The sequence below is a fragment of the Phocoena sinus genome, chromosome 18, assembly GCF_008692025.1.
Source record: "Phocoena sinus isolate mPhoSin1 chromosome 18, mPhoSin1.pri, whole genome shotgun sequence".
NCBI lineage: Eukaryota > Metazoa > Chordata > Mammalia > Artiodactyla > Phocoenidae > Phocoena > Phocoena sinus.
In genome coordinates this window covers 5,724,469-5,751,742 of record NC_045780.1, presented here as the reverse complement: position 1 = coordinate 5,751,742, position 27,274 = coordinate 5,724,469, and the positions used below count along the sequence as shown (strand labels likewise).

The following is a 27,274-nucleotide window of genomic DNA, read 5'->3' as shown; positions in this document are numbered from 1 at the left end:
AGCGGCGCAGGCCAAGACGCTCACGGAAAAGCTCTTATCTAAACAGAGGTGGCCAGGACGCTGGATCACCTCCACCATTGTCCCGGGAGCTGACCCCAGCCTTCAGTCCCCGAAAAGCCTTCTCCACTCCCCCGTCGCCATTCAGACAAGAAGTAGTTTTCAGTATGGGCTCCAAGGCGTCACGAGGTCTCTCCCTGGGCAAGAAGTCACCGCCCCTACCAACAAAATCCCCCCAGCCTGACCCTGTGACCAGCCTGGAGGCCCAGGCCCTTTTCCTGGAGCAAAAGGGGCAGGAACCATTCTGTCTAAACACGCCTTTTTCTGCCAGCATCCTCTCCTCTATATTGTTCTGTTTTTGTTTTAAGAGAATGTGAGAGAAGGGGAAGAGATAGCGTTGCGGATTCTATTCATCTGATGGCTCAGACACACGATCGCTAATGTTTTGACACGACACACGCAGGAGCGCAGGAAAGTTTACACGAGGCCCTTCTGCAGGATGGCGCGCGGTTGGGGAGCCGCCCGGTCGTGCCCGTGGGCGCGGTTCCAGGTGGTCTTTTTTTTTTTTTTTTTCTTTTTCCCCTCTCCACTTTTTTTAAAAGACGTTTTACAGCCTCGATTTGCTATTACTGCTCTCCCCCTTTGTTTCCTCCCTTGAAATGATTCAGTATTCTTTACAAACATGTTCTAATTACAGTAAGCGCATGCAAACAAATCCCATCACGTGGAGAAGCAGAGTCCACGCGAGTCCTCAGCTTGCAGCATCCAAGAAAGGAAAGAGAGAGAGGGAGATGATTCTGTGTGTGTTGGGACTTTGTAGAACTTTCTGGAGCCTCCTTTTCTCCTCCAAACTAAATGTGCTTTAACTATACTTTAACGTACATACACCTTCCTTCCCAGGCGATGGCGCGGGCTCAGGTAGGCAACCGTTGGGTGTAGGGCCCGGCTCACTACTGTGCGCCCCCCCGCAGAGGCCCCTCAAAACCAGCTGCTGCTATAAATGTATCGGCGTTCCTAACAGAGCAGGCCTCGTTCATCCCAGAACGTGTTTAGGAATCGTGCAGACAGCAGTTTTAAGTTACCAGGGGGGAAAAAGGATTGTAATAAAAGCTGGATCTCTTTATTTTCTTGCGAGATGTTGTCTAATGCTGAAATTCATCAGCCCACAAAAGGCCAAGGTTTCATATAATTTTAGCATTAAAACTCTGTAATGATGAGAACTAAACAGAATTTATGTAAAAAACGTAATTATAAAATATTCCTCTGCCCCCTCCCCCCTCCCCCAAAGGACCAGGGGCTACTTCTACTTCCTGAAAGCCAATATTTTGCTTCTCTGGGTGTCTGTACCGGTTGGCTTCAGAGGAACCCCAGAGTTTCCTAACACGTGACTCTGAAGCATGGTGGTCAAGGTTTGGGCGGGGTGGTGGTCTTTGGGAGAATTCATGCCGTGTGATGGACGAGTTCTGGTGTGGCAGGAAGAGTTAGGAATATCTGGGTTCTAATCGCAGATCTGTCTGCTACTTTCTCTATGAATATGAGTAAGACATTTGATTTTCATGAGTCTCAGTTTCCTTCTTGGTAAAGGGATTTGTGAAATGGGGATCATAATACCTGCTCCACTGGGTGACCGTGAGAATTAGTTGAGCTTACATGTGTGTAGCTGCTACCCCAAGTCTGGTACATTAAAAGCAGCCCAGTAACAACTGGTTTCCCTTCAGCCAACCAAGAGCCCAATTTGGCAGAACAGAGATTTTGAAAGAAAGGTCAGCCTAATGTCATTTATCATAGGGTGAAAGGGGATCCTTCACCTCTTTATCTTAAGATTCAGGTGGTAGAGTAGACCTTCTGGGATTGGGGTGGCTATTAAACTTGCTGGAAGTCATTTATGAAATGAGAATCTTACACTGGATACCTACAGGAGTCTTAGGTACCATAACACAGGTACATCATAGCACTAAATGGGCAATTTCTAGAAAGGCTGAGTGAAGGGTTGAACCCTCTCAACCTGGTACTTCAGAGAGTCTGTTGTTTTTCTCCCACGGGGGCCACTCCGGAGAAAACACAGACACTAGCCATCCGTGGCTAAAGGTCACCTCTCCCCTCTGATTCCACCAGATGCAACAATGCATCCTTTAAAGAAAGTGCCAACTCTGCTTTTTGGGTTGGGGCAGGGGAAAGAAAGGCAGGAGGACTGCAGAAAGTGTGCAGATCGGAACTGTTCAAATCCAGCACCTAAGGAAAAGCACAGGTGAACACAAGAGGGTACCTAAGGGTACACGCTCTGCACTGTTTTCCCTGTGATGGGTTTGTAAAGGTGAATGGGACCTGAGGTCAGAAATCACGGGATGACAAATGTAATGTAAATGGTCGTTGCAGACCATGCACACAGTGGGCACTCAGTACACTTGGGCTAAAAAGACATCCAATCCCCATTGCAGTAATGGTATCTGTGTAGTGAATATTTGGGAAGCCTTTTCTCCCTATGTACAAAGAAGCACTGAAGTATGACAATTTCTTTTTATATGATGACGACAGAACATGGATATTATGTTACATACAGCATACAGGTTAAGTGCACAGACTCTGGAATGAGCCAGAACTGATTACAAATTCCGCCTCTGCCACCTACCAGCCCTTTAGCCTTGGGTAATTGACTTAACCTCCTTAATCCTCAATTTCCTTGTCCATTAGATGGGGGGTGATAGTACCTACTTTTTAGGATGCTGTAGAGATCAGCGTGCTAGTGTACATGAATCACCTAACACAGTACCTAGCGCGTAGAAAGTATAATTCTTATCATAGTAGAATGTAATATCGCATAGTGTCTACCGTAATTATTACAGCCCATGGCTTGCCTGTTGGGACCGACAGTCAGAACCGCCAAGACTGTAGGTTGGATCCCAGCGTTGGCTTTGCCTTTCCCTGTGGCTCCAAACTGTGTTTGGTCACAAAGGAGCCAAATACTTACGAGCGTGCAGGGAGCAGGGCAAACCCATCAGCACTGTGGGGGAAAAACCCAGAGCACGTAGGTCAGTAACTCATCTGCATCTATGGAGGGTGTGTGTCGAGCACTAAAGCAGCCTGGTAACGTGGACCAGATGGGAGAGCCCCACAGATGTCTCCTACTTGGGAGTCAGACAGACAGACATGTCACATGGAGGGTCCCGGCTCCGTGTGTTGGATCCATAATTGCCTGCTTTCTTTTAACTTATTTATATCAATCTCTAGTCCAAAACTAATTTGTTTCAGCTCCAGAGCAATCGACAGTGGAGTACACTCTTACCCCGGAAACGTTTTTTTTTCCTCTCGATGGTTATAAATACCTCCACGCTATTGTACTTGGCATGCTGTATGCAAATAGAGGTCAGAGTCCTAAAGCTCATTAGGAAAGGGACGGGGGGCTTGGAGCACGGAGAGGACAGCGTGGAGCTGAAGCTGATAACAGCGGCCTTGTCCAGAACAGTGCCTGGGAGCTTTCTTATCTCCCTTTGGCAGGAGGTGCTGAGGACTTCCTGTGCGAAATCAGGAGCGAACGCTGCTTTCCTCTTGTTGTTCGGCTTCCTCCCCCCTCAAGACGGTTCCCAGCACAGCGATTATCTTTGCATCTTCAAACATGGCACAATCTACTTCCTGAAGAGCTTGATGTATTCTTAAGGGCTCAGGCAAATTCCCCTCCCCCTACCTCTCGTTTCAAGTGCTGTTATAGAGTCAGCCCCCTAAATGACATTCTATTTTTAAGGTTCCAGTGACAAAGAGGGAAAAATCACAGTCCCCAGTATGGAAAATAGCCACAGAACCTGTCCTTTTCCATTTGGAGGACCTTGCAGCAACTCTAGTTTCCAGGCCAGGGCTTGTGCCGACAGTAGCTGCCCTTAGAGGGACGCGGAGGTGGGGGGGGGGGGGTCGGGGGTGTATGTTGGCAGCCCGAGTGAACTCAGGCAGCCGACTGCGTTTCCCTCGGGAAATGCCTCGACTTGCTTCACTCTAACATATTTCTTTGCATTTCCTGACAACCAAGAGTTTGAAATTAAGACCTTTGTCTAAGGCCTCCCTTATCTTTTTCACTTCTTTGGGGAAAAAGGAATGAAATTACAGGCTTCTCTTTCAGATACAAGAGAACTTCAGCTCTTGGATGTCACCATACCAAGTACCTGTGTAACGTGTGTACGTGTCACAGGTGTACACATATGTAACAACCCCCCATATACATGTTATATATATCTCCACAGACACACACGTTATATAAACCTATATATGTACCCCATGTGTGTGAAAGGTCTGAGATTAGACAGTAGTTCAAGGTATAGATGTTATGAAAAGTAGGACAAAATAACTTATTTCAATGATAAAGTTTTAAGGCCATGATATATTTCAAGTCAAGGAGAAACCGTATAATTTCTCTTTGGTTCCATTCCTTCTACTAATCAATGAGTTAAAATGTTCACTTTTTTAACCTGATGATTATAGGAATAGCTAGTCAAAAAATCTCAGAAATTCCTTAAGGAATGGTTTGTCCTTATGAATTCTTTTTTATTTTATTTTAATTAATTAATTAATTTTTTGCGGTACGCGGGCCTCTCACTGTTGTGGCCTCTCCCGTTGCGGAGCACAGGCTCCGGACGCGCAGGCTCAGCGGCCATGGCTCACGGGCCCAGCCGCTCCGCGGCATGTGGGACCTTCCCGGACCGGGGCACGAACCCGCGTCCCCCGCATCGGCAGGCGGACTCTCAACCACTGCGCCACCAGGGAAGCCCTCTTTTTTATTTTAAATCTTATAATCTCACTGTAAAAACAGACATCTTGAAAACATTTGGAGAAATCTGATATATGGGCCAGATACAAACAACACCGTGGAATTACTGCTAATTCTATTAGGTGTGATCGTGGCGTTGCTGTTATTAGAAAACGTGCATAATTTTTAGACATGCACTAAATAGGTGAGGCTGAAATGACATGCTGTCTGTGATTTGCTTTACAATATTTCTCAGAAGAAAAAGTAAAAAGAAATAAGGGATAGATGAAACAAATGTGGCAAACTCTTGGTAATTAGTAAGTCTGGGTGATGGGCATATGGGGGTTTACTGTACTATGACTCTACTCTTCAATATGTTTGAAAATAATAAACAGTTAAAACCAATGAAAACTCTTACTAGAAAACCACACATCAGTACCTCACGCCTGTATGTTTACAAATGTTTGTGGGGTGCCAGTTACATGCTTGGCCCTGGCATAACTATGAAGACAGAGTGATCCCATAGAGGTGACCAATGGTCCTTGTAGCTGCTGGCCCAGTGGGACCTCAGAAGCACTGAATGCAAACTTAGAAACTGGTGAAGGCTCTGGGGGAGAGGACATTATATGGCAGTGTGCCCCCCCAGGAGGGGAGACCACCCCAGAAGACTCCCTAGTTTCACATGGTGGAGTCCTTTCTCAGCTTGAGGACCAGACAGGGATAATTACAGAACTTTTTTTTTTTTTCTGATCATCACAATCCCTTCTCTCTTACCTTTTCTCTCACTTATTTCATCCTCTCACTTTCTTCTCACATAAGTAGCCAAGGGCAACAATGACTTAAGAGCAACCATGCATTCTTTCTGGCTTGAAAATCTCCAGAATCTGCCCAAGACAGGTACAGATTAGAGCCCAGCCAGCTGTCTGCTCACCACAAATTCTAAGCCAGAAGGAAGGAACATGAAGTGACACCATGAAAAGTTCACAGTGCAAGTAATCATACAAATGACCACTTCCCAGCCTTACGGGGTCCTCACTCTTTAGGCTGGGAGGTAGGAGGAAAGACTGCATCCAGGAGAGATACAGAAATGAACAGCATCAATCCATAAGGCGGTCGGAAAGCAGCAAAGGCCGTGAGCTGCCTGCAGGCACTCAGTTCCTACAGCGCACTTGTCTCTTAAGCTACCCAGTCTGGCAGGGGAACACCTTGGGAACCCACAGATTTTTTTTTTTTGAGGCACATAAAATAGCTCTTTGTATATTTGCATCGTGTGCCCCCCCAAAATCCATATTTAAATCTCAAAAGGCTGCTTTAAAAGAATCAGCGTTGGGGACTTCCCTGGAGGTCCAGCAGTTAAGACTCTGCACTCCCAATGCAGGGCGCCTGGGTTCCATCCCTGGTCAGGGAACTAGATCCCACATGCCACAACTAAAGATCCCGCCTGCCACAACTAAAGATCCCACCTGCCACAACGAAGACCTGGCACAGCCAAATAAATAATTTAAAAAAAGAAATCAGTGTTCATTTTGTCATGAGTGGTAGAAAGCAAAGCACCTGCAGTGTCCACTTACTGAGCACCTGCATTCGCCATACGTGGTGGTACAGAGCTAGGCTCTGGGCAGTTCACGCGAATAGAAATCACAGCACAAGTTAAGGTGGTCTAGCTACAGGCTCATCGAGTGGTTCTGATCCTGTGCACTGGAAGGGTTCACAGTGATCAGGATAAGCTGCTTGGAGGAGATCGGGCCGGTGGTGAGGGGCATCGAGGCAGCGGTAACTGGTGAGTGAAGGTGAAGGAATCAGGTGTGTGTACACCCCGAGCCACAGGAAGAATAGTTCCTCGCTTTTCTAGGGTGTCTTTAATTTACAAAACCTCTGTAATTAAATTTAACACATGTATAATCCCATGAGATTAACAGGGCAGGTATAATTTTACTTGTGTGTTTCAGAGGAGAAAACTGTCATACAGCTAGAAGTCAGGGCAGCTCTAGGACTCAAGTCTTCTTTGAAGTAGCTGAACCAAACTGTGGTTTGCCCGTGAGGAAACGTGTCTGTAGCGGTAAGGTTGAAAAGGCAGGTAGGGAATGGACTTTGGATGGCCTTGACTCAGTCACGGAAGCCTGGGCTTTCTTCAGTACAGTTGTTGAAGCTTTCGGAGCAAAGAGGATTCCACTAGAATCCCGAATGCTCAGGGGGTTGGTCTGGCGGCAGCTTTGTGGGTGTTGGCTTGGGAAAAGGCATGTTGAAGCACTACTGCACTGCCCGGGTCAGAGTGGATGTAAGTGTCCTTTCTGTTGTTTGGATTTTTTATTCGTGTAGAACCCAGGATACACGAAACATAATAAATGATCCAAATGACAACAAAAACACGACGGTCCAGGGCTTCCCTGGTGGCACAGTGGTTGAGAGTCTGCCTGCCGATGCAGGGGACACGGGTTCATGCCCCGGTCCGGGAGGATCCCACGTGCTGCGGAGTGGCTGGGCCCGTGAGCCATGGCCGCTGAGCCTGCGCGTCTGGAGCCTGTGCTCCGCAACGGGAGAGGCCACAACAGTGAGAGGCCCGCGTACTGCAAAAAAAAAAAAAAAAAAAAAAAAAAACACGACGGTCCAAAACCTATGGGATGCGGCAAAAGCAGTCCCAAGAGGGAAGTTTATTGCAATTACAGTCCTACCACAGGAAACAAGAAAAATCTCAAACAACCTGACACCTAAAGCAACTAGAGAAAGAGGAACAAACAAAACCCAAAGTTAGTAGAAGGAAAGAAATCAGAGAGATCACAGCAGAAGTAAATGAAACAGAGATGAAGAAACATAATAAATGATCAATAGATATTTACACCAGTGATTTAGGTAGTAAACTGACAGGCACCTACTGACAATCCGGTGTTTGAAAGAACACACTTTCGGATACAGGTTGGAATCTCTCTTTAAAATGGTACTGCTCCGGCTAGTTTAAACAGTAAGAGAGGGAGATTTCATGGGCTTTTTGAAGCAAAAAAGATCTTAAACGACTTCAGCACACATATTCTATCATTAAACCCTTGAGGCCTGAGATGTTAAAGAGCTTGCCATGATACTCCAAAACTTGAAAAGAAATAGACTAAATTTAATAGCTGCTCCATGCTGTGTGTTTCCATATACACTTAATCAGCCCTGGAAAAAATTAGCTGCATGATGGAATATTCTCATATTAAATGCCAGCCTTTTATAGCTGTGAAATGCTGTTATCCTTGAGGTTTACATTCATTAACATAACTTCCGTGTTTTCCGTGTTTGCATGTTTCTTCCACTAGGAACTCATTAAAATCTAGATACTAGATTTTTTAATTTATGCATTTTTATTTAATATTTAACATATAGAACAGGAAGGATATGTGGAGATACACTGGTGTGGGTTTTTTGGTTTTGTTTTGTTTTGCAGATCAGGCAAAAATCTGTCTGCTGTTTTTAAGTTCTGAGGATGGATATTGGCGGGGGGAAGCGTCTAAGGAAAAGAAGAAAATTGTGACTTTGTTATCTGAGGACTTAATGGTTTTCATTTCACGGGTCACCACTTACTTTTTTTAAAAATAGGTATGACTTTTGCTCCAATAATGAAGAGTCCTTTATCCTGGATCCTGACAGCACCGTAGGAAACAGAATTGAGAGCATCACTCAGCGCACGGCAGTCTTAGAAGGAAAGAATAAGGTACTGTTCGTCAAAATAAGCGTGGGGATATTTATTCTAAAAGTACACACTCGGCTCCCAGTTCTGGGTTTATTAGAGCCAGAAGGAATTCAAGTGCTCAAGCAAAAATTCAGAGAGAAGAAAATCCATAGTGTGTCTTTACGGAGCGATTCACGGAGGCTATTCAAACTGCTGTATACACCCAACCGAGCACCAGTCCCGAAGGAGTGAGTCCTTGGTCCTAACGGAAGAGGGAGAAATGCCTCTTGAGCATCAAACTGGTCCACGTCAGTGGTTCTCAACTCTGGCTGCACAGCAGTCTACTTTACCGGTCATTATTACAAGTGAATCTTTAGCGTTGAGCCCAGGGTTCACGGAAGCTCCCTGGGAGATTCTAGCATAACCAGAACTGAGAACCTCTGACATAAAGTGAGAGGTCAGTAAGCAAAAGCTAGCACAAAACTTTAGGCTAAAATGGAATGTTTCCATTTCACAAAATACCTTGTTTTCCCCTCTGTTTTCGCACGGGCGAAGCCTAAGTTGGGGTATACAAACACACACAGCGTATCAGATTCCCTGACTGAAGAAGGGCCAGTCAGAACCACCATGAGATATCACCTCACACCTGTCAGAATGGCTATTGCGAGAAAGACAAGAAATAACAAATGTTGGTGAGGGCGTGCAGACCCCCTTGTGCACTATTGGCGGGAATATAATTGGTGCAGCCACTATGGAAAGCAGTATGGGGGTTCCTTTAAAAATTAAAAATATAACTACCATATGATTCAGCAGTTCCACTTCTGGGTATTTGTCTGAAGAAGACAAAAACACTAACTCAAAAGATAGAGGTACCCACGTATTCACTGCAGCGTTATTCACCACAGCCAACATATGGAAACAACCTAAGTGTCCATCGACAGATGAATGGATGCAGAAAATGTGGTCTGTATACGCAGTGGAATATTATTCAGCCATAAAAAAGAATGAAAGCTTGCCATTTGTGACAACATGGACAGACCTTAAGGGCATTATGCTAAATGAAATAAGTCCGACAGAGAAAGACAGATACTGTATGATCTCACTTATATGTGGACGAAAACAAACAAGAAAACAAGCTCATAGATTGGTGGTTGCCAGAGGCAGGAGGTAGGCAAGATGGATGAAGGGGGTTAAGAGGTACAAACTTCCAATTCTTATTTATAATATATAAATAAGCCATTGGGACGCCATATACAGCACTGCGACAATAGTTAATACTGCTGAATTGTACACTTAAAAGTTGCTAAGAGATTAGATCTTAAAAATTCCCATCACAAGAAAAACCTTTGTACTACGTGTGGTGATGGGTGTTAACTAGACAGACTGTAGTGATCACTTTGCAATACATACAAATGTTGAAGCTAATATAATGTTATTTGTCAGTTATGCCTCAGTTTAAAAAAAAAAAGTTTCCCTGACCTAGTCAGGGACTAGGAGCGTCTTTTCTGCTCTTGGACACATTTTCTCCACTCCCTTAACCTCAACACTAGCTGATACCTTGTGAACCAGGGAAATCGCAGCAGATCTCAGACTTGGTGGTTTTCTTCTCTGTCAAATTAGTGAAAAATGCAACTCCAGAATCTGCTATCATCAGGTACAGGGGTAGTGATGCTTTAAGAAGGGAAAAAAAAAAACAAATCACCCCTTGCTAGAATATCTCCTTCTACATGCATATCTTGATTGGGAGTAGTCTGTTAATATGGGTGTTACCTCCTTAAGTGTGGTCATGCTTATTTATCTGTTCAGCTATATTTGCATTTGAAAGCAACAAAATAGATGGCATCATTCTCCGAGTAGGACTTCATATTAACAAATAACATCTGCATTCTTCCTGATGGAAAACTTTTGGACGTACATTTTAAAGATGAGAAAAACTGAGGTGATGACTGACTCCCAAGTCACGCAGCTTAGAAGTGGCACATGAGAAGCTCAAACCCAAGTCTTCATTGCCAAAACCCAGGGCTCTGCCAACTAAGCCAATACAGAAATTAGTTAAGATGGTGATGGCTTGCACGATAATATCAGCGATCACTCGTCAAGGATTCGGGAAAAGTTTTTCTAACCACTGCGGCAAGCTGTAGGTGGCTTACAATTCTTTTTCTCAAATGCAAACAAACTAGTTTAAAACATTCCAAGATGTGTAGCTATTGATGAGACAGCAGTTTAATGAAATACTTAGAAAAGAGGAAACTCTGTAAACTCAAAAGTTTGAGTGACACTACGTTTTTGAAAAAAAAGGAAATTGCCTCAGAGTAGAAAGCAAGTTAGTTGTCACAAAGTACCAGAAAATTTCAAGATGCCCTTGACTGCGCCGATTCATTTTGCCTTTCCCTGACCCTACCGGATGCTTGTACTGTTAACTGCTGGATATTAAAACACGAATTTATGAGCTTAATTCCAAAGAACTTCTAGCCCGGTTTGTGGTATTCTAGCCGCAAAAAAAACATACGACAGAAAATAGAAAATGAAAAAGCAAGGTAATGTTTCTGATTAGCCTGAACCATGAAGTAGCTACCTGCCTCCATGACAAAACCTGGGTGAGATAAAGAATCTTCCCTGATTTTTTCCATGTGTGCTTGAAACAAATTTATTGTCTTGTAATTCTGTAGTTACACCAGGTTTTTAAACAGAGACCTCCAGACACAGTTGGCCCTTGGGCCATCCAACCTGCAGAGCATGGGTTAAGGTCTGCCCTTTCTATTGTGTGTAACCACGTGCAAATAGTTCACCTCTCTGAACCTGAGTTCTCTCCTCCAAAAAATGGAGCTCCTAACACACGACCTGTCTCGTTTGCCTGTTATCAAGATGACTGCCTTATATTCCCTAATGCAATCCCCCAAATTGACTGTGAACATATGCAGTAAAGACTACTTATTAAACAATTGCGTTGAAAAACCTTTAATACTCCTTCTAAACGAAGTGTGTGTATACACACACACACACATATCCTAGTAGTAACTGTAACAAATTAGACTTTGAGTTATTAATTTCATGTCCTAAATTTAGAAGACTTTACTAATTTTGCTTTTAGCATCTATTAATATATCTTTGTGTGTGAAAAACGTCTTTCAGATGACAGACGGAAGTTTTGCTATCTCAGAATTCTTTGCATTGTTATTTCCTTTACAATTAAAACTGCTTTTCTTTTCTGTTCAAGTTAAGAAAGCAAATGAAAGTCCCAGCTTAGAGCACACAGATGCTTTCCCCCAGTCATATAGTCGGCATGCCCGGGACCCTGCTCCAGCCATCAGCGGAGCGAGGTCCTGCTCGAGCACCTGCTGCCTTTCAGGGACTTGCTTCCCCCCGCGCCCCACCCCCCTGTTGTGTTTTGTTTTGTTTAACCCAAGGAAGGGTGCACGAGACAATAAAATTCAGTCTCCTTATGGCCAGGTTTTGGCCCAGGTCTGTGAGAAGTGAAGTCATCAATTGGAGTTGCTAACGGCAAACGTGGAGCTTTGGTATGGTTTCAGTGGGTTTGCCAGACTTTGTAGACTTGGGGCAGGAAGTAGAAGGAGCCCTGTGTTAGGAAAAAATACACAGGAAATGCGTTTCACAGCATTAATTCTGTGAGGCTGGAGGATCATGACAATTTAACATCTTAGCAACATCTCCATTGAAATCGTCTTGAGGTTTCATTGAGAAATGTGTGTACCGTAAAAGACACGTCCATGACCGAAGCATGAATGCCTCATCCCGGGAGTACAGCCTGGGTTCCGCTTTCCCACACACTCCCCGACCTTGTCTACCTTCTCACGTTCTATTTCCCATCAGTTGGCTCAAATGCACCACCCCAGGATCATTTTAGATTCTTCCCTGACCTTTACATATCTGCTTTTATTTCTCCCTGAAACACTTCAAAGGAAACTGTAATAGAAACATCCGAGAATAAAATCCATATATAGGTTTTTTTTTTAAAAGGCGGGTGCTGGAAATTAGGCTGAATTACACATCATCCCATCCATTCTGTTCCATGAGGTGCAAACCACATTCCAGTAGTGAATCACTAACGCTTAGCGAAAGGGAAGGAAGGAAGGAGAATGAATAACTTCCAAATTTACGGTACCTGACGACAGTGTTCACCAGCGTTCCTGGGTCATACAGAAGAACCCAGAGAATGGATTTGAAGGGTCTGTTTCTAATATCTTAATCCTTGAGGTCCTCGCAGGGAAAACAGAGGCACCCAAAGTGTGGGTTCAGAACTAAAAAAAAAAACTGTGGCAAATGGAAACTAATTCTAGAATGGATACAAGCAGACAGCCTTGGGAATTTCTTTTGGTGTACCTTATAAAATATATGATGACAATTTCAAACATATGCTACAACTCAACTTCTTGAGTTTGAAATACTTTCTCTTTTCAAGTACTAAGTTGATATTTGCTGTTCCAACTGTTACGTTATTTCCATTTTTTCCTTCTTGAAACAATAGCATTTCATCATGACTGCCGGGGATCACATTTGTCCCCTTAACCCAAGAGACTCCTGTCCTGTGAGAAGTTCTCGTGTCCAAACTACACCCACCTCCAACCCACACTTGACCTCCCTTTTCTGACTCTATAGTTTATACTTCAAGTGTCATAGTTTTTTCATGAAAATATTTTAATTTATAGCTTAAAAATATACTCTAGAAAAATAAAAGTCCTCTAGAAATCAGATCATTTTGAATAACGTTGCTCACAGGATGTAAGTTCCATCTTACTTTAAAATGTTCTTCTCTAATTATAATTTGTCCATTATCAATCATATTTTCAAACCATATAACACTGTATCAGCTTGCAACTTGTATAAAAACCATGTCTGCTCATTAAAGGAGGTATTCTCGAGAGAAAATCCGACTCAAAGCATAGACAGAACTCTACCAATAGATCTGTACTATTAGATTTAAAGGGTTTGAAGGCGGCAAGCAGCAATTTCGTGTAGGTTAAGAGCACAGGCACTGGTGTCAGACAGACCTGGGCATAATTGTTGCTCGGGGCTGTCTGTGGTACCATGGATCTTTGAGTGAGTCAGTTTATAACCTCAGTTGCCTCTTGTGTAGAACAAGTAATACACCCACGTCACTGGGCTCTGGGGAGGATTAATTAAGTGAGGTAATGCCTCACACACTGGCGCACAGCAAGGGTAACATAGAGGTACCCAGAAACAAAGAAATAATGTAAGCTCCCATCAATGTCATTTTCTAGTTCAATTTTAATAGAAACTTTGGAGAGGTGAGTTCTGGGGCAGGCTCTACTTGGGGTAAGGTGTCAGTCTTGGAAGAGGTCATTCAGGCAAAATGAGAGATTCAGCTGCATCTGTTATCTCCATGGTTCATCGTGTGGCCTGGATTCACTTCACTTCTGTGGACCTCAGTTTTATTCTCTGATTATACAGAAATCCTGAGCTATCTGTTTTCGCAGTGTTGTAAAATGGCTACAGCCCTCCCCCGGTTGCCTGCACAGGCCTTAAATATGGCAAATGTGCACATCTGAATTGATTGCCCTTGGCACGAAACCCAGTTCTGGTTCTCAGTTGCCCCGCTCTCAGTGAAATCAAAATCATTTTAAAAGAAATCCAAATGCACCTTTCAGGTAATCGTTGTTCATCATTTCAGATGTTCAAGCCAAACAGAAATGAGTTGTTCACTTATTAATTGAGCAGCGATACATCTGAGAATCTAAATAAGGCTCTGCTGAGGCCCTTTAGGATAAACATTGAGTGCTAACTTCGTAAGGAAAGCTGTGCTTGAGCTGAGAGGCAAACAGCAGAGGGGTTGTGAGGTCTCCACGACTGTTCCTCTTCTGACCCTGTCATGCTGCCTTCAGGCACCTAAGCTCGTCTCCTGAGAAAATTCCAGGAGTCAGAGTCTCACTTGGTGATCTCTCTTGTCCTTCCACCTGTCACCTACAAGCTTCTCTTCTAGCTACTTTTTCCTCCACAGCTCTGAAGTGGTGGGTGCAATAATTAAATAGCCATCCAGAATTTTTGTATTCCCCGCCTCTTATAATGATTAGTAATCAAAATAGAGAAAGAGACACCTGAGCTCTCTCCATTGGTTATTTGCTTTTGTGAGAGTCTTTCTCTGTAAAAGAGAGAATAATATATACTTGGGCTTCAAGTAGGGAAATTCTTCCCTGTGACCTAGAAGTAGTCCTTCACGTTAAGAATAAGGGTTGTGTCATACTCCCCTCCGTCCCCTTTACAACGTCTGGGTGATGCCTTAACAAATAATCAGTATCTGCTACATTGGATGAAAATGCCACGAATCGCAGACACTCATTTCCCAGAATTTCAGTAATACACAGAGGATATGTGGGTAGATGTAATTAAACAGATCTAACAAACAGAAAAGGTATCATGAAGTATCAACTGTACCGTAGTGGAAATTACAGAGAATTTGGAGCAATGAAGTTGCTGGCTAAAAAAACTACGAATATATTTTTTAGTCTTCCTGAGCTGTAAAGACAGACATACTTTAATTTCTCGTAAGGGATATGAGAATACGAGTAAAGTGCCTACCGCATAACTTAGCAACTTAGAAAAATGTTAGGACCCTTTGTAGAATTTGTGTTACTGTCTTAGAAAGCCGGCTGTCACAGTTCAGCCTCTCTGTATGTATCACGTTAACCTGTAAGTGACCGGATCGTTCTCCTCCAGCCGGGACACCCCATTAGTCTGGAAGCATCAGCACAGCCTCTACAATTTCAGGGCTTATGACCAGTTCTTTGTGTCCTAGGAGATAGGCCGCAACGATTGATAAGTAACTGGATCAACCTTTTTTGTAATTTTAAACATGAAAAACTTACTAGCTGTTTCATTTTTTTTTCATGTATAGCATGCATTACTTTTTTGAAAGGTTAGGTTAAATTTTAAAATTCTCAACAATTCATTTCATACTGCTAATTTTTATCTTTAAAAGGAGACAGCCATGCAAACCTTTAAGCTGTATAAATTTGTGGTTCTTTTTTTTTTTTTTGAGACATTACTTTTTGCAACATCGTAGTTTGGAACGTGCTTTCAAGTTCACACAGCTTTGACTCCTCCTGCCTCGTTAGGGGCTCATCTGCCCAAGAGCAGCACTAAACCCTAGAGAAGCCACTTTGCCCTGTGAATCCATGATTTATATCTTCATTTTCTAGAGTAGGGATTGACAGCCTGAGAAATTAAGTAATTTACAAACACCCGCAAGAGCCTCAGGGAGTTTCCGCCCCTCCCTCTGCGTTATTAGGGCTGCAGTGCCACGTCCCAGAAAAGAAATGGTTCAGCCAGCCTTTCTCCTGTGTCTGTGCTCCCTTAACACACCGCTTACAGAACCAGACGGCAGAGAAGGCTCCTGTTACCAAGTGGCGTTCGGGATCACAGGTCATCCAAACAAAAGGGAAGGCCTGGACCTCCCCCTCTTGTTGGCGTGGCCCTGACCACCTCATAGGGTAGGACGTGCTGTCCCGCATCTGGGCTTCAGGTCTGTAATTGTTACGCCAGCAGCACGAGATAAATAAGCCTGAAGCCCTCATATGAGTCGGATGTCATAGCCCCCGGTCTCCTGAGGACCTGCTTTCCTGTTGTTTTTCCATTCTTGCTGAGGCTCGGCGAGGGGAGAGTTTCTGGTAACCACCACGTGTGCAGTTCTACCTCTGTTGAGGCAATGGAATAGCCGGATCATGTCCCGCTCAGAAATATCTCAGGGGGTGTCCAGTGGTTCTTTGTCCTTTCGCTGAAGTTGCCTTTTCTTTTGCAGACGGCTAGCACCTTGGCTGTGGCCGACTCTAGAATTTCTGGAATCTACAGTTGCATGGCTGCCAATAAAGTAGGGACTGTGGAAAGAAACATAAACTTTTACATCACAGGTAAGCCACGTGTCCTGTATTCACGAAGACAGCCCAGGGACCTCAAGTCTCTCCTGCAGTCTTCTGTGCTTTGAGTGCACTCGAGTGGCTTTTATTTTTAAAAGAAACATTCCATAGACTTGTCCAGCTTTGAGTACCTTCATCCTTGCTCTCGGGAATAGTTTTCTACAGCATCATTGGGTCATTGGGTCTCCTGAAGGGTTATTTCCCTGAATTCCCTTTTAGAGCTGTTTGTCTACGTCTCTTTCCTAGGCTTGATTGTCAATCTGGGATCTTGTCGTGTTCATTGTTGAACACCCTACAGTCCCCAGCACAGGGCCTGGTACACAGTGGTTGTCCAGTAACAGTCAAGGAAACCAATTCTAATACGTGGGATGACATCTTTGTAACCCAAGAGGCGAACTGTTTCACAACCTTTTTTTTAAATTGATGTTATCGTTGATTTACAGTGTTGTGTTAATTTCTGCTGTACAGCAAATGTTTCACAGCTGAATTTCAGCTTTCTGGCACATGAGGCTCTCCTAAAGAAATCTGAAGCTGAGCTTGGTCATTCTTAGTGTGTTATTTTTTGGTAGCATTTCAGAATTTTTAACCTTAAATATGATGGTGTCTGCAAATCTTATAACTTCCAAGGTACACAAATGGCACTCCCTATGTCCCTCCATGGGTACAGGAAGGAAGTAAGTAGCTCAAAGTATAAAAACAATTGCCTGGCTCCACACTCCCCCAATTTTCTGAAAAAACCTGGGCAGTTGGCCAACTCTCTGGAAACTCCGCACTGCCTGGGGCAGGCTGTAGCAGTTGCCTTGAGTTCACCAGAAAGAAATAGGTATGTCCAATTGCATGAGAAGTATGGGTTGCCAGACCACAGGGAGCCTTCTGGCACGTTAGCTGAACCTCAGAGAAGCTGTGCCAGGGGAGAGATCCTTGGGTAGGTGCTCACAGAATGTCAGAGCCAGAAGGGACTTTTAGGGGCTATAATTCGACATTATAGCCCTGCATTTTCCAGATGAGGAAATGCGGTTTAGAGAGGTGGAGGGGCACACGGGAGAGCCTCTGAAAACCAAGTCAGTCCCTATACCCTCAATATTCGAGAAGCGGAGATAAAATCATCTTTGCGTTCATTCCAAATAGGAAAAGCCCTTTATTTAGAGAAGGATTCAGAGAGCAGTTTCACACATACTAATTCTTTAATCAACCTCAGATGATTTAGACTAATTAAGTCCAAAGGTTTGTGTTGTCATCTGTATTTGGGGTGCAACAAGCTAGCCCTAACCATCCAAGTCCACGGCCACTGTCTCTGTGATTTAGAGTACAAAAGATTGCGCCATTCCTGTTCTATTCTTAACATTCAATACGTTTGTACGAGTTTAATGAGCACCAACTATTAAACAGGACAGTTCAACTCTGTGTTGAGCGTTCAGAGAGATAGCAAGGAGGCCCTGTCTTTCTAGGAAGACAGTTTGAACACTGTGGACACAAAGAAGAAATGTTACCTGTATCCTAGTATCAAAAGGAATGGGCAGAAGTAACGTGACAGATGAATCTACCAATGCTAAGCCAATTCCACCAATAAAAATATGTCAGCCACATACATAATTTAACATTTTCTAGTGACCATTTTTTTTAAAGTAAAAAAAAAGTGAAATTCATTTTATTTCACCTAACAGATCCCATGTTATCATTTTAACACGTCATCAGTATTTTTTAAAATATTACATCGCTTTGGTTTTTAAAATCAGGATTGAAATAAGATAAAACTAACTGAATGAAATTCAGTTCAGTCACACTGACCATACTTTCAAGGCTCAGTAGCCACAGGTAGCCGTGTATTGTAGAGTGTTGCTCTAAGCCTCTGAGAAGGAAGCAGGACTTGCGGTAGTCCTGTGGGTACAAAGAATCGGTAGAAAGAAGAGGACAGGCTGGCCCTGGCATTTTCAGAATCAAGGCGAGAAGACCAACAGAGGCCCACAGACTATACATCTAACCACTTACGAGTTCTGAATCACATGAACAAGCTGTGAAATATGTTGTAGCCTCTGGTGGACAAAGATACTTTCATGATGACAGATCTAGAGTTCCGGGACTGCACAGAGTGTGACGGTGCCTGACGGTGCAGGAGAAGCCCACCCCCGGCTCACCCTGCTTCTCCTTCCACTCCGGGCTCGGCCCTCATGGTAAGGGGCCCTGTCCTCCTGGGGATGCTCTCCCCAGGCCACACCTCCAAACTCTGTCCACCCCTCCCCCAAACAGTCTCCCTGGGCCCTATAAGTGTGCAGACTGCCCAGCAGTCTGACCTCAGGAGGACAGACAGAGCGAAGGGGGAAGAGGTCTGAGACAGTCTGGAAGCAGTCTTGGGATCATCTTTACAGGGAATTCTGGGGCCCCAGGGGCCCCACGAAAGATAAAGAGTGGGGATAGCACAGGCTCTGTGTGGGCAGCGCCCCCCCGCCCCCGCTAGACTCTCTCCATTGTGTTGTGGGGAGGGGTACAGCCTGAACAGAGAGCCCCCTTGCCTGGGTCTGAAGGGAGTACTGGGAGAGGATGCCCTGTCTGAGGGCACGCCCTGCTCGTTTCCCTCAGGATACGAGTCCCAGGAAGGTTCATCGGTGCCCATTATTCACTGCAGCACCAACATCCAGCCCACCCCTCCCCCGAGTGCTTCATGGCTCCGGCCTGTATCTGTGCACAGCATGGCTGCTGCAAGGGCCCCAGCTGATACGGCTGACCACCTGCGGAACTCAGGCAGCAATCCCCCTTCGCCTCCCACCATATCGTCCAGTTTATAACCACGGGGTGCCTGAAGCCTTTCCTCATCCATTGAAAGGAGCGGTGGGAATTCTATTTCCAACATACCTAACTCGAAGCTCACGACATTTTTCCTCCAGAAGTTTAATCTTAAAACTGAGCACAAACTCATCCAATCAAGTCCCCATTGCCCGGAATATAATTCTCCTAAATGCTTTGCTCCCTGTTTTGAAAACTTCTAGTCTTGATGGGTAATCATAGATTACTTACATTCATGATTTCTAAAACTCTTCTCTTTTTCTTACTCAAATCTCTGTCGTGAGATTTAGCCTCACTAGAGCTGAGACTAAATATTCTTTAGGAATGCTGCACCTTCCATGACGATTTTCTGAAAAATGAATGTATATTTGTTCCATGCTTATACTTGACCTAGTGCAGGTCATGCTTTAAAAGAGCTGTCTAAAATTGAACTGCTCAAAATCAAAAGATCGAGAATTGGATCTGTACTGATCCTCATTTCAATCATGCTGCCACAGAGCTGCCTTCTGAACTGATGTGAACCAGTTTGCTATGGCCATTAGCATCCTCCACAGCTTCTACTCCAACTCTGCCGTTCACTTGTCCATAGTATCTATTTGAAACGAGCAAAACTTTCTAGTCACCACTCACTTTCTGTTTAGAGAATGCTGTTTCTGTTCTCTAGTTGAGGTAAAGCCTTTATTTCCACCTGACAAAGGAGATACCTTTCATCCTTTTAATGTCTATGCTTGTCTCTTTCATGAACTTAATTCACACGTTTGATCCAATCAAGTCAAGATGTCCACCCCCAGGTGTGCACCTCTGTAAATACATTACCCTTTCACCTAACCCTGGGAGGGATGTCTCCTGAGCAAGGGTGGCGTCTTCTCCACCACATCTCCTAAGACGCCGTGGATGTGATTACGTGTTGGATGGATGAGTGTTAGTTGGTGCTACTGAAGCCTGGGCTGAGTCTGCAACAGATCCTTAAGTGTGGGAGGATTTCTTGTTTTCATTTTGAGAGTTAGAAGGCAATGCTTTCTTTGGTCTGTTTTTGTACTCAGGCTAAAAAAAAAATCGACATGAATTAAGGGAAAAATCCCTCTGGATTCATTACCTAGTTTAGGACATCTTATTTATCACCTTCCATGGATCAGAAAAGAATAGTGCAGGGGCTGTACCGAGAAACAGATCATTTCTAAGTGCCATCTGACAACATAAACCAAATCAGCCTCCTAACAGTGTCCCCATATGGGAAACGGACCTGAAAACGGATTCGATTCTTTTCTTTTCCTCTGTGTGTGTTTTTGCTGTTCTGTTGGCACTCAGCGTGACTCTGGGTGTGTTAGCAATTACTGAGGGTGAAACAGGAACAGCGCTGCCTTATCTCCCTGGTTTCCCAATGTCACTAAATGCATTTTATTTTGAGATTCCTGGTGGTGCTTGGCAAAGATAAACAAAATCTTCCACCAGGAAACCTGTGAGCTATTTCCACAGGAAGTTTCAAATCACTAAAGTAAATAGAAACTCTCTACATGATCTCAGTGGTGTTACTTGGGACCCACTTGAGCTCTGACTACCAGGATGGGACTTCGTAAAATGGAAGCTACCGTCTTTTCAGAAATAATTTGATTACAACCAGTGCACAAGACTTCTGCCCTAGTATCTGGGTAAAAGTTGATGGCTAACGTTTAGCTCCTCATGCTTGGAAAGTGTCCCAAGTATAAAAAGATGCTGAATTAGAGGGGCTATTTCTGACACCTTATTGTTATGTTAAAAAACTATGGTCAGCTGCTTCTGCCTCTTCTGGCACATTCTTAGGTTTTCATTTTAAAAGCAGGAAAACTTCCACTGGCCTCCTCTCTCTCCAGTCATTGACAGCTTCGTAAACCACTGCTACCCCCCGGCTCCCAGGTTCCAGATGAATACTTTGGCATTTCTTCAGACGTGACACTTTATAATAAAGCCAGAGCCCAGAAAAATCAGAAAAAACAAGCAAAGTGAGATTTAGGAAAGAGTTGATATGATATCTAATTTTGGACTATTGTCCCCTTAAGGTTTAAAGGTTTCTTTATAGCTTTGTGTGCAAAGGATAATAATAATAATAGCATAACATAGTGCTTTTCATCTTCAAAGTTCTTTGTGAAATGTTGGCCCCAGTTCTTTGCTCAAGTACAGATACGCCGCTAGTAACAAGCGATGGGAGGGTTTTGAGAGCAGGCCAGTTCAGGGCTAGTAACAACCAATGGTATTCTAAAATCGTCTGGTGAGATGGTCCAAAAGGAGACTAAGGAACTCTCAGTGCAGAAGCTAAATGACGGTCCAGGTTAAGAAAGCTGAGGAGGGGAGCTCTTGAGCTGTGGCTAGAGGCGCCAAGAAGATGGAGAAGAAGGTTACCTGGGAATGACACTGGAGAAAATGACTTCCAATGATGCAGTCCTTTGAGGAAAATGTTTAATATGTTTTTTAAGAGCAGATTTGATTTAGAAACCTTCTGCCCCCGCTTTGCAATCTAGCAACTCTTCGAGATTAGTCGTCCGCATTTTCAGAAGAAATCTTGCTCTTTGGGCTCCCCTGGTGGCGCAGTGGTTGAGAGTCCGCCTGCCGATGCAGGGGACGCGGGTTCGTGCCCCGGTCCGGGAAGATCCCACGTGCTGCGGAGCGGCTGGGCCCGTGAGCCATGGCCGCTGAGCCTGCGCGTCCGGAGCCTGTGCTCCGCGACGGGAGAGGCCACAACAGTGAGAGGCACGCATACCGCAAAAAAAAAAAAAAGAAATCTTGCTTTTTTATGTCTGAGTAGAGCAATCACCATAAAAGGGGACCTGAGCAAGGACCCCTTGGTGCCAGCAAAGAGCAGGGGGAGTGATGGGCCAGCAGCAGGAAGAGGATGCCATCAGTCCAAAGTTTAGGATTAAAGTGTTAACTGGAGTCTCCTAGCGCAGACCTGGGACTTCCTGTTCTCACTTGTTCACAACTTAGTTAAATAAGTTTGGCTATCAAAGCACCTGTCGTTTCTAGTACAAACTCCTCTTAGAGTCCTTCACTATTTTGCCCACTTACCAGGAGGACTTCTGCACATGATAAAGCAATGGGTTATCATCCCAAGTTGTAAAAAAAAAAAAGCATTCCACTTTGAAGAGCAAATGAGCGTACCCTCCTAATAACGTCCTATTTTGCATTTCCTGTCTCGCTTCTGACGGAACGAACTGAGTTGGTTCCTACCTGCCATGTCTGATCTGTTCCCCTTTAAAAAAAAAAAAAAAAAAAGATAAATACCATCCTTTTAACGTTGATGCTGAATTTGTGTAGGAACAATCCTTAAGATCCCTGACTGTCTTAGAATGAGATATGTCCTCTGGATGAGACACTGATTTTCCTATGCACTCAAGTCCTTTGTTCTTTTTTTTCCAGATGTGCCCAATGGATTTCACGTTAACTTGGAAAAAATGCCTACGGAAGGAGAGGACCTGAAACTGTCTTGCACAGTTAACAAGTTCTTATACAGAGACATTGCCTGGATCTTGCTGCGGACAGTAAACAACCGAACCATACAGCACAGCATCCGCAAGCAGAAAACGGCCGTCACGAAAGAGCACTCCGTGACGCTCCACCTCGTCATCAAGAACGTTTCCCTGGAAGACTCGGGCACCTATGCCTGCCGAGCCAGGAACATGTACACAGGGGAAGAAATCCTCCAGAAGAAAGAAGTGACCATTAGAGGTGAGCACTGCAACAGAAAGGCTGTTTTCTCTCGGATCTCCAAATTTAAAAGCACAAGGAATGATTGTACCTCACAAAGTAATGTAAAACATTAAAGGACTCATTACAAAGTAACAGTTGTGTCATATCATCTTGATTTATTGTCACTGTTGCTCATTTTCCGGCTCAGAGGAGAAGCTCCTCCCAAAACGAGTTTGGCCATGATAGGAGTAACATTGAGCCCCCCGGGACCCCCAGCTCTGGGCGCCCCGTTCAGGCTGAGGGGTCCGCTCTCTGGGGCCGACCTGGTGCACGTTTGGATTTGGAGGATCCCTGCAGTGCATTCTCTGTGTGTTTTGCTCTTTGCTGTTTTCTCCTGCCTGACAGACGACAACTCGGGACTGATCCTTTCCTTCCACTTTAATGCCCACCTCTTTTTACGTTTATGTTTCCAAGCTGCCAGACCCGAATAGTTTAAACAGATGCTGGTGTCTGCCAAAGATGGACATGAATCAGTTCATTGGCCAGCTCAGAATGAGGACAGTTGAATTGGAGACTCTGACGGACCTCTGCCGGGTTTTATTTTGTACTGTTACATCTGCTTTTGATTTGTAAATAGCACCTGGATGATAGCAAGTTATAATGCTTATTTATTTGAAGATGCTTTTTTTTTATATTAAGCACATTAATTTTAAACTGGAGCGTCTAAGGTGGGCCCCAGAGGTGCAAGGTGTTGGTGTCATTCAGAGGTATTAAAGCTTTATCACAGTATGAGTTACAAAAGTCCACCCAGATCAAGCCCAGTTCTCTCCTGCAATGCCAGTAGCTAGTCAACAAGGCCAGTGGGTTTTCTCCTCACTGCCTCTGAGTGGACTACACAGCCACTGACAGCACCTGAACAAAAGTGGCTCGTGCCTTTGTTTCTAATATTTTTGTCCCTGGTTAAAGAACTTTATCCTGTCCGATGGATGGCATTCAACTGTGTACCATGATCAATTTATCAAGGAAATAAAGGCTCTTGTGACCAGAGGCTTAATGCATTCTTCTAAATGTCAATCTCAAATTTGTCCATTTAAAAAAAAAAAGTCCACTTTCCCCATATGTGAATTGAATAGGATTTTTTTTTCCTGGGGAAAGTGACTTTTTCACCAATTTCATATGTGTTGTTCTGTTGTTTTCATTTATGATTGATCATTACGTGTGACTTGCCTGAACTACTGGAAAACAAACTATAATGACCAAAATAGCCATGGCTGAGAACACAGTGGCTGGGCTGTTCAGTAGGAGGTGACAATATGACAGCTTTTCAGGCTTGGGAACTCACCAGACTGTTTCCTCCTTTAGGTAACAGACTCTGTCCCACGGCTCAACTTGTCTTTCACGTGGGAATTGCTTTTGTCAAATGTGAAGGAGTAAACAATAGCACTTTTATGGAGCCCCAAATGCTCTGAAAACAATTAGTAACCTGGAAGTTGTCAGCCCAAAGGAAAGAATAATCGATTGTATCTGGAAACTTTACCTATGGCTCTTTTGCCTGGACTCTTTGTTCATTATAAGTCAGTGTGTTCCTTCAGGAAACTGCCTTAGTACCAGAGGACCTGGGGGCGGGGGGGGGCGGGAGGCTCAATTTTTACTAAAGCTGAAAGAGCAAATGAGATGGTTTAGGGAGTACTTTTGAAAAACATGGTGAAATGGACATGCAAAACCTATCCTTTCCTAGGGAGGGGAAGGGTTTAGTAGTTACAGAAGATGATTTGAAGTACTTCCGAGAGATAATTTGAAGAATTCCATAGAGTCACGAATCCTTCCAGAGAGTTTCAAAAAAGGAAAAGAAAGGACTGGGTGGGTTTTGATTTTTTTTTTTAGTTAGTCTTCGAGGTGTGGTGTAAGGGGAGGATAACGGGGAAATAGAGAAAGAACCAAGAGCCTGCTATGGAGAATGACCGAGATGGGGTAGAGGGTGTGAGGCTGGTTCCTCGGTCCCCTTTCCAAATGGAGAATCGGAAGTACGTATCTGTGGGACCTGGCAGATCTCTTGGGCTCGAATGCCGAGAAGTAAAAGGACCTGGTGGGGAGCAATCTTTGGCTGTTGATAACCAGCAGAAATAGTCCGTTCATTCTGATTTCCTCAGTTTGAAAGCTCCCCTTTGTTAAACTTTGGAAAGCAGCTATTTCCACCAAATAACTTAGGTTTAAAAATATGGGTTCGACGTACCTTTCCTATTTAAAATGCCAAAGTAGATTACTATAAAGTGGGAATTGATTAAAAAACAATTCCTTGGTTGATTGGTCATTTTGAAACTCGCCAAAAATGAGAACTTGTTTCTTTTTTCCAGAAATGGGTACAAAGAAAAAAATCATCATACTGTATGTTTCAGACATGTTTATATGAACTTTGTATTTCATTGAGAGTCCTCTGTTCATTCTGTAGCCTTCCGGCTGCTTCCCTCGTCTCAAGTTTGTGTAGTACAGATAGGGCCTTTGGGAGTTCTGCGTGACGTTTATGTTAAAAGAAGATGCTCTCTTTTATATAAGCATTGTCTTCAAACACACCTGTCAGGGAAGCCAAATCCTGTCTGTGTTGATGATGTTACAGTTTGTAGCTATGAAAATAATTCGGGTACATGGTAGGCCATGTATTCAGACTTCTGTCTTCTAATAAGACCTATGGACAATGATAGATTATTTTATCATATTTAATACCTGGGAAACAGTAAATGTGCCAGAGGAAGCTATCACAAGTATAACTCAGTGAACTGGGTCTGTTCTGAGTTTTAAATGAGGTGCGTCAAAGTTGGCTGTAAAAGATGCTAAATAGTAATATACTGTTCTTTATTCTCTCGTCATGTTCACTGATGTGTCTGGGGTCTTGACTGTGTAAAAATGTCAAAATTGTAATGATCAAGCATGTAAGAATTATCAAAATGGAAGATTTTGATACCTGGCTGCGTTTTCAATTAGGAAAAACTATTTGACAGACTGGACAGAATGTAAACCCAGAACTATGAAAATGGGTCTGCCGGGGGGGGCGCAAGATGAGACTAGGAAAGCTACACTGAAACAGGCCAAAGGATCGTTGCTATCACGCATTTCACACTATAGTTGACGAGTTTATAAATTAGCACTCCTTCAAGTCTGTTTTGCCTTCAGATTGCATTTTGTATAAAATGTGAAAAGACTAATGATAAGCTATGGAAATCAAAATGGAATGAGAAATCTGTTTCTCCTAACAGATAGCCACCCTGCCATGTCATGCTATGTCAACATGTTCTCAAAGTCATATGGTAATATACTTCTTAACCTGAGATTTCTCAATTGCTTTAATGAATGCTAATCCTGAGAGTTTCCCTGCAGGAATAAAAACAGAAAGGTTTGGGGACTCGGCAGAATCCTGCAGGGACATGGAATCAGAGCCATTGCAAGGTGTCATCTCTTAGAGCGTTGTAATCACTCCTAAGCTGCTTTCACAGTGTTAGTACAATAAGATGAGGAATGGTCAGAGAAAGCTCAGACTGTGTAATTGAAACCAGTGACGCAGAATGTGTAAGTGATGCCCAAACTATTTTGATTTGTCTTCCAGGATTTGCCACGAGTGGGGCGGGGGGAAGGATGACTTGAGAGGGGGGGAAGGATGACTTGAGAGGGGGGGGAAAGATTTCAGGAGTTGTCTTTACTCTTTGACCGTGGAAGCTTGAGTTACCGATCCAGCACCTGCCCAACTAGAATGTATACGCATCAGCAGGACTGATTCCATAAAAATAGAGACACGTACTCACGGGGGCCTTGGGGTACTGCTGTCCCTCTGTGAGATTTTAATGTTGTAATGTATTGCATCCTAATGTATTAAATCCATTTTGTTGTACTATATCGGTTGGCATTTTATTAAAATAAATTGTATCATATTTGTATGTTTTAAGAGAAAGTAATATAAAATACAATGTTTGTACTATTATATAGTGCAAAAACTACAAGTCTATGCCTCTGCCTCTTGAATTAATCCTTTGTTCGTTTGCATTTGGGAAGGGATTGGAGGAAAGAGATACTCAATAAAGCTTTCAGAGTGCAAGAAATTCTCCCACTTGGTCTGCTGCCTTACAGTTTAGGTTACTGACAGCTGAGTGACACAAACATGCCCTCACATGTTAATGAAACACAAAAATACAAAATTCGATTGGCTCGTTACTATAACTCTCTGTATTTATGTAAAAACTCCCTACAAGCCTATATCCAAAATCATGTCTGTTTCCTTTTTAGTTCCTAAAATATCATGCAAAATCCTTAGGTTTTAGAAAAAGCTTCTCTCAAAGAAAGGAAGGAAACTAGTTGGCCAGGCGAAAACCTTGATATTGAAATCTAAAAATACAGAGTTGAGTTCTTGATTTTCCTGTGTTCTAACAGATTTCAATTTATTGTAGTAACTTAATAAAGAGGAAGCAGTAGGCTGACCATAGAGGAGAAATTGAGGGAATAAAATATGAATGAAAACTTATAGTTTTGCTGTTTTCCTCTCTACTTTTAAAATGTGGATATGCATATATAATAAAAGAATAA

General features: G+C 43.5%; 1 protein-coding gene across 3 annotated transcripts in view; it reads left to right on the top strand.

Annotated features, from left to right (window-relative positions):
• The window catches only part of FLT1 (fms related receptor tyrosine kinase 1), a 172,753-nt gene that overhangs the window by 74,765 nt on the left and 70,714 nt on the right, over positions 1-27,274 (top strand). For 2 of the 3 annotated variants that reach the window (XM_032610754.1, XM_032610753.1), the window contains exons 11-13: positions 8,303-8,417; positions 16,150-16,258; positions 22,436-22,744. In XM_032610754.1, coding sequence (XP_032466645.1) covers positions 8,303-8,417; positions 16,150-16,258; positions 22,436-22,744 — 533 coding nt within the window. Of the gene's footprint in view, positions 1-8,302; positions 8,418-16,149; positions 16,259-22,435; positions 22,857-27,274 lie in introns of those variants that run through there. The other variant, XM_032610755.1, reaches the window with a different exon arrangement.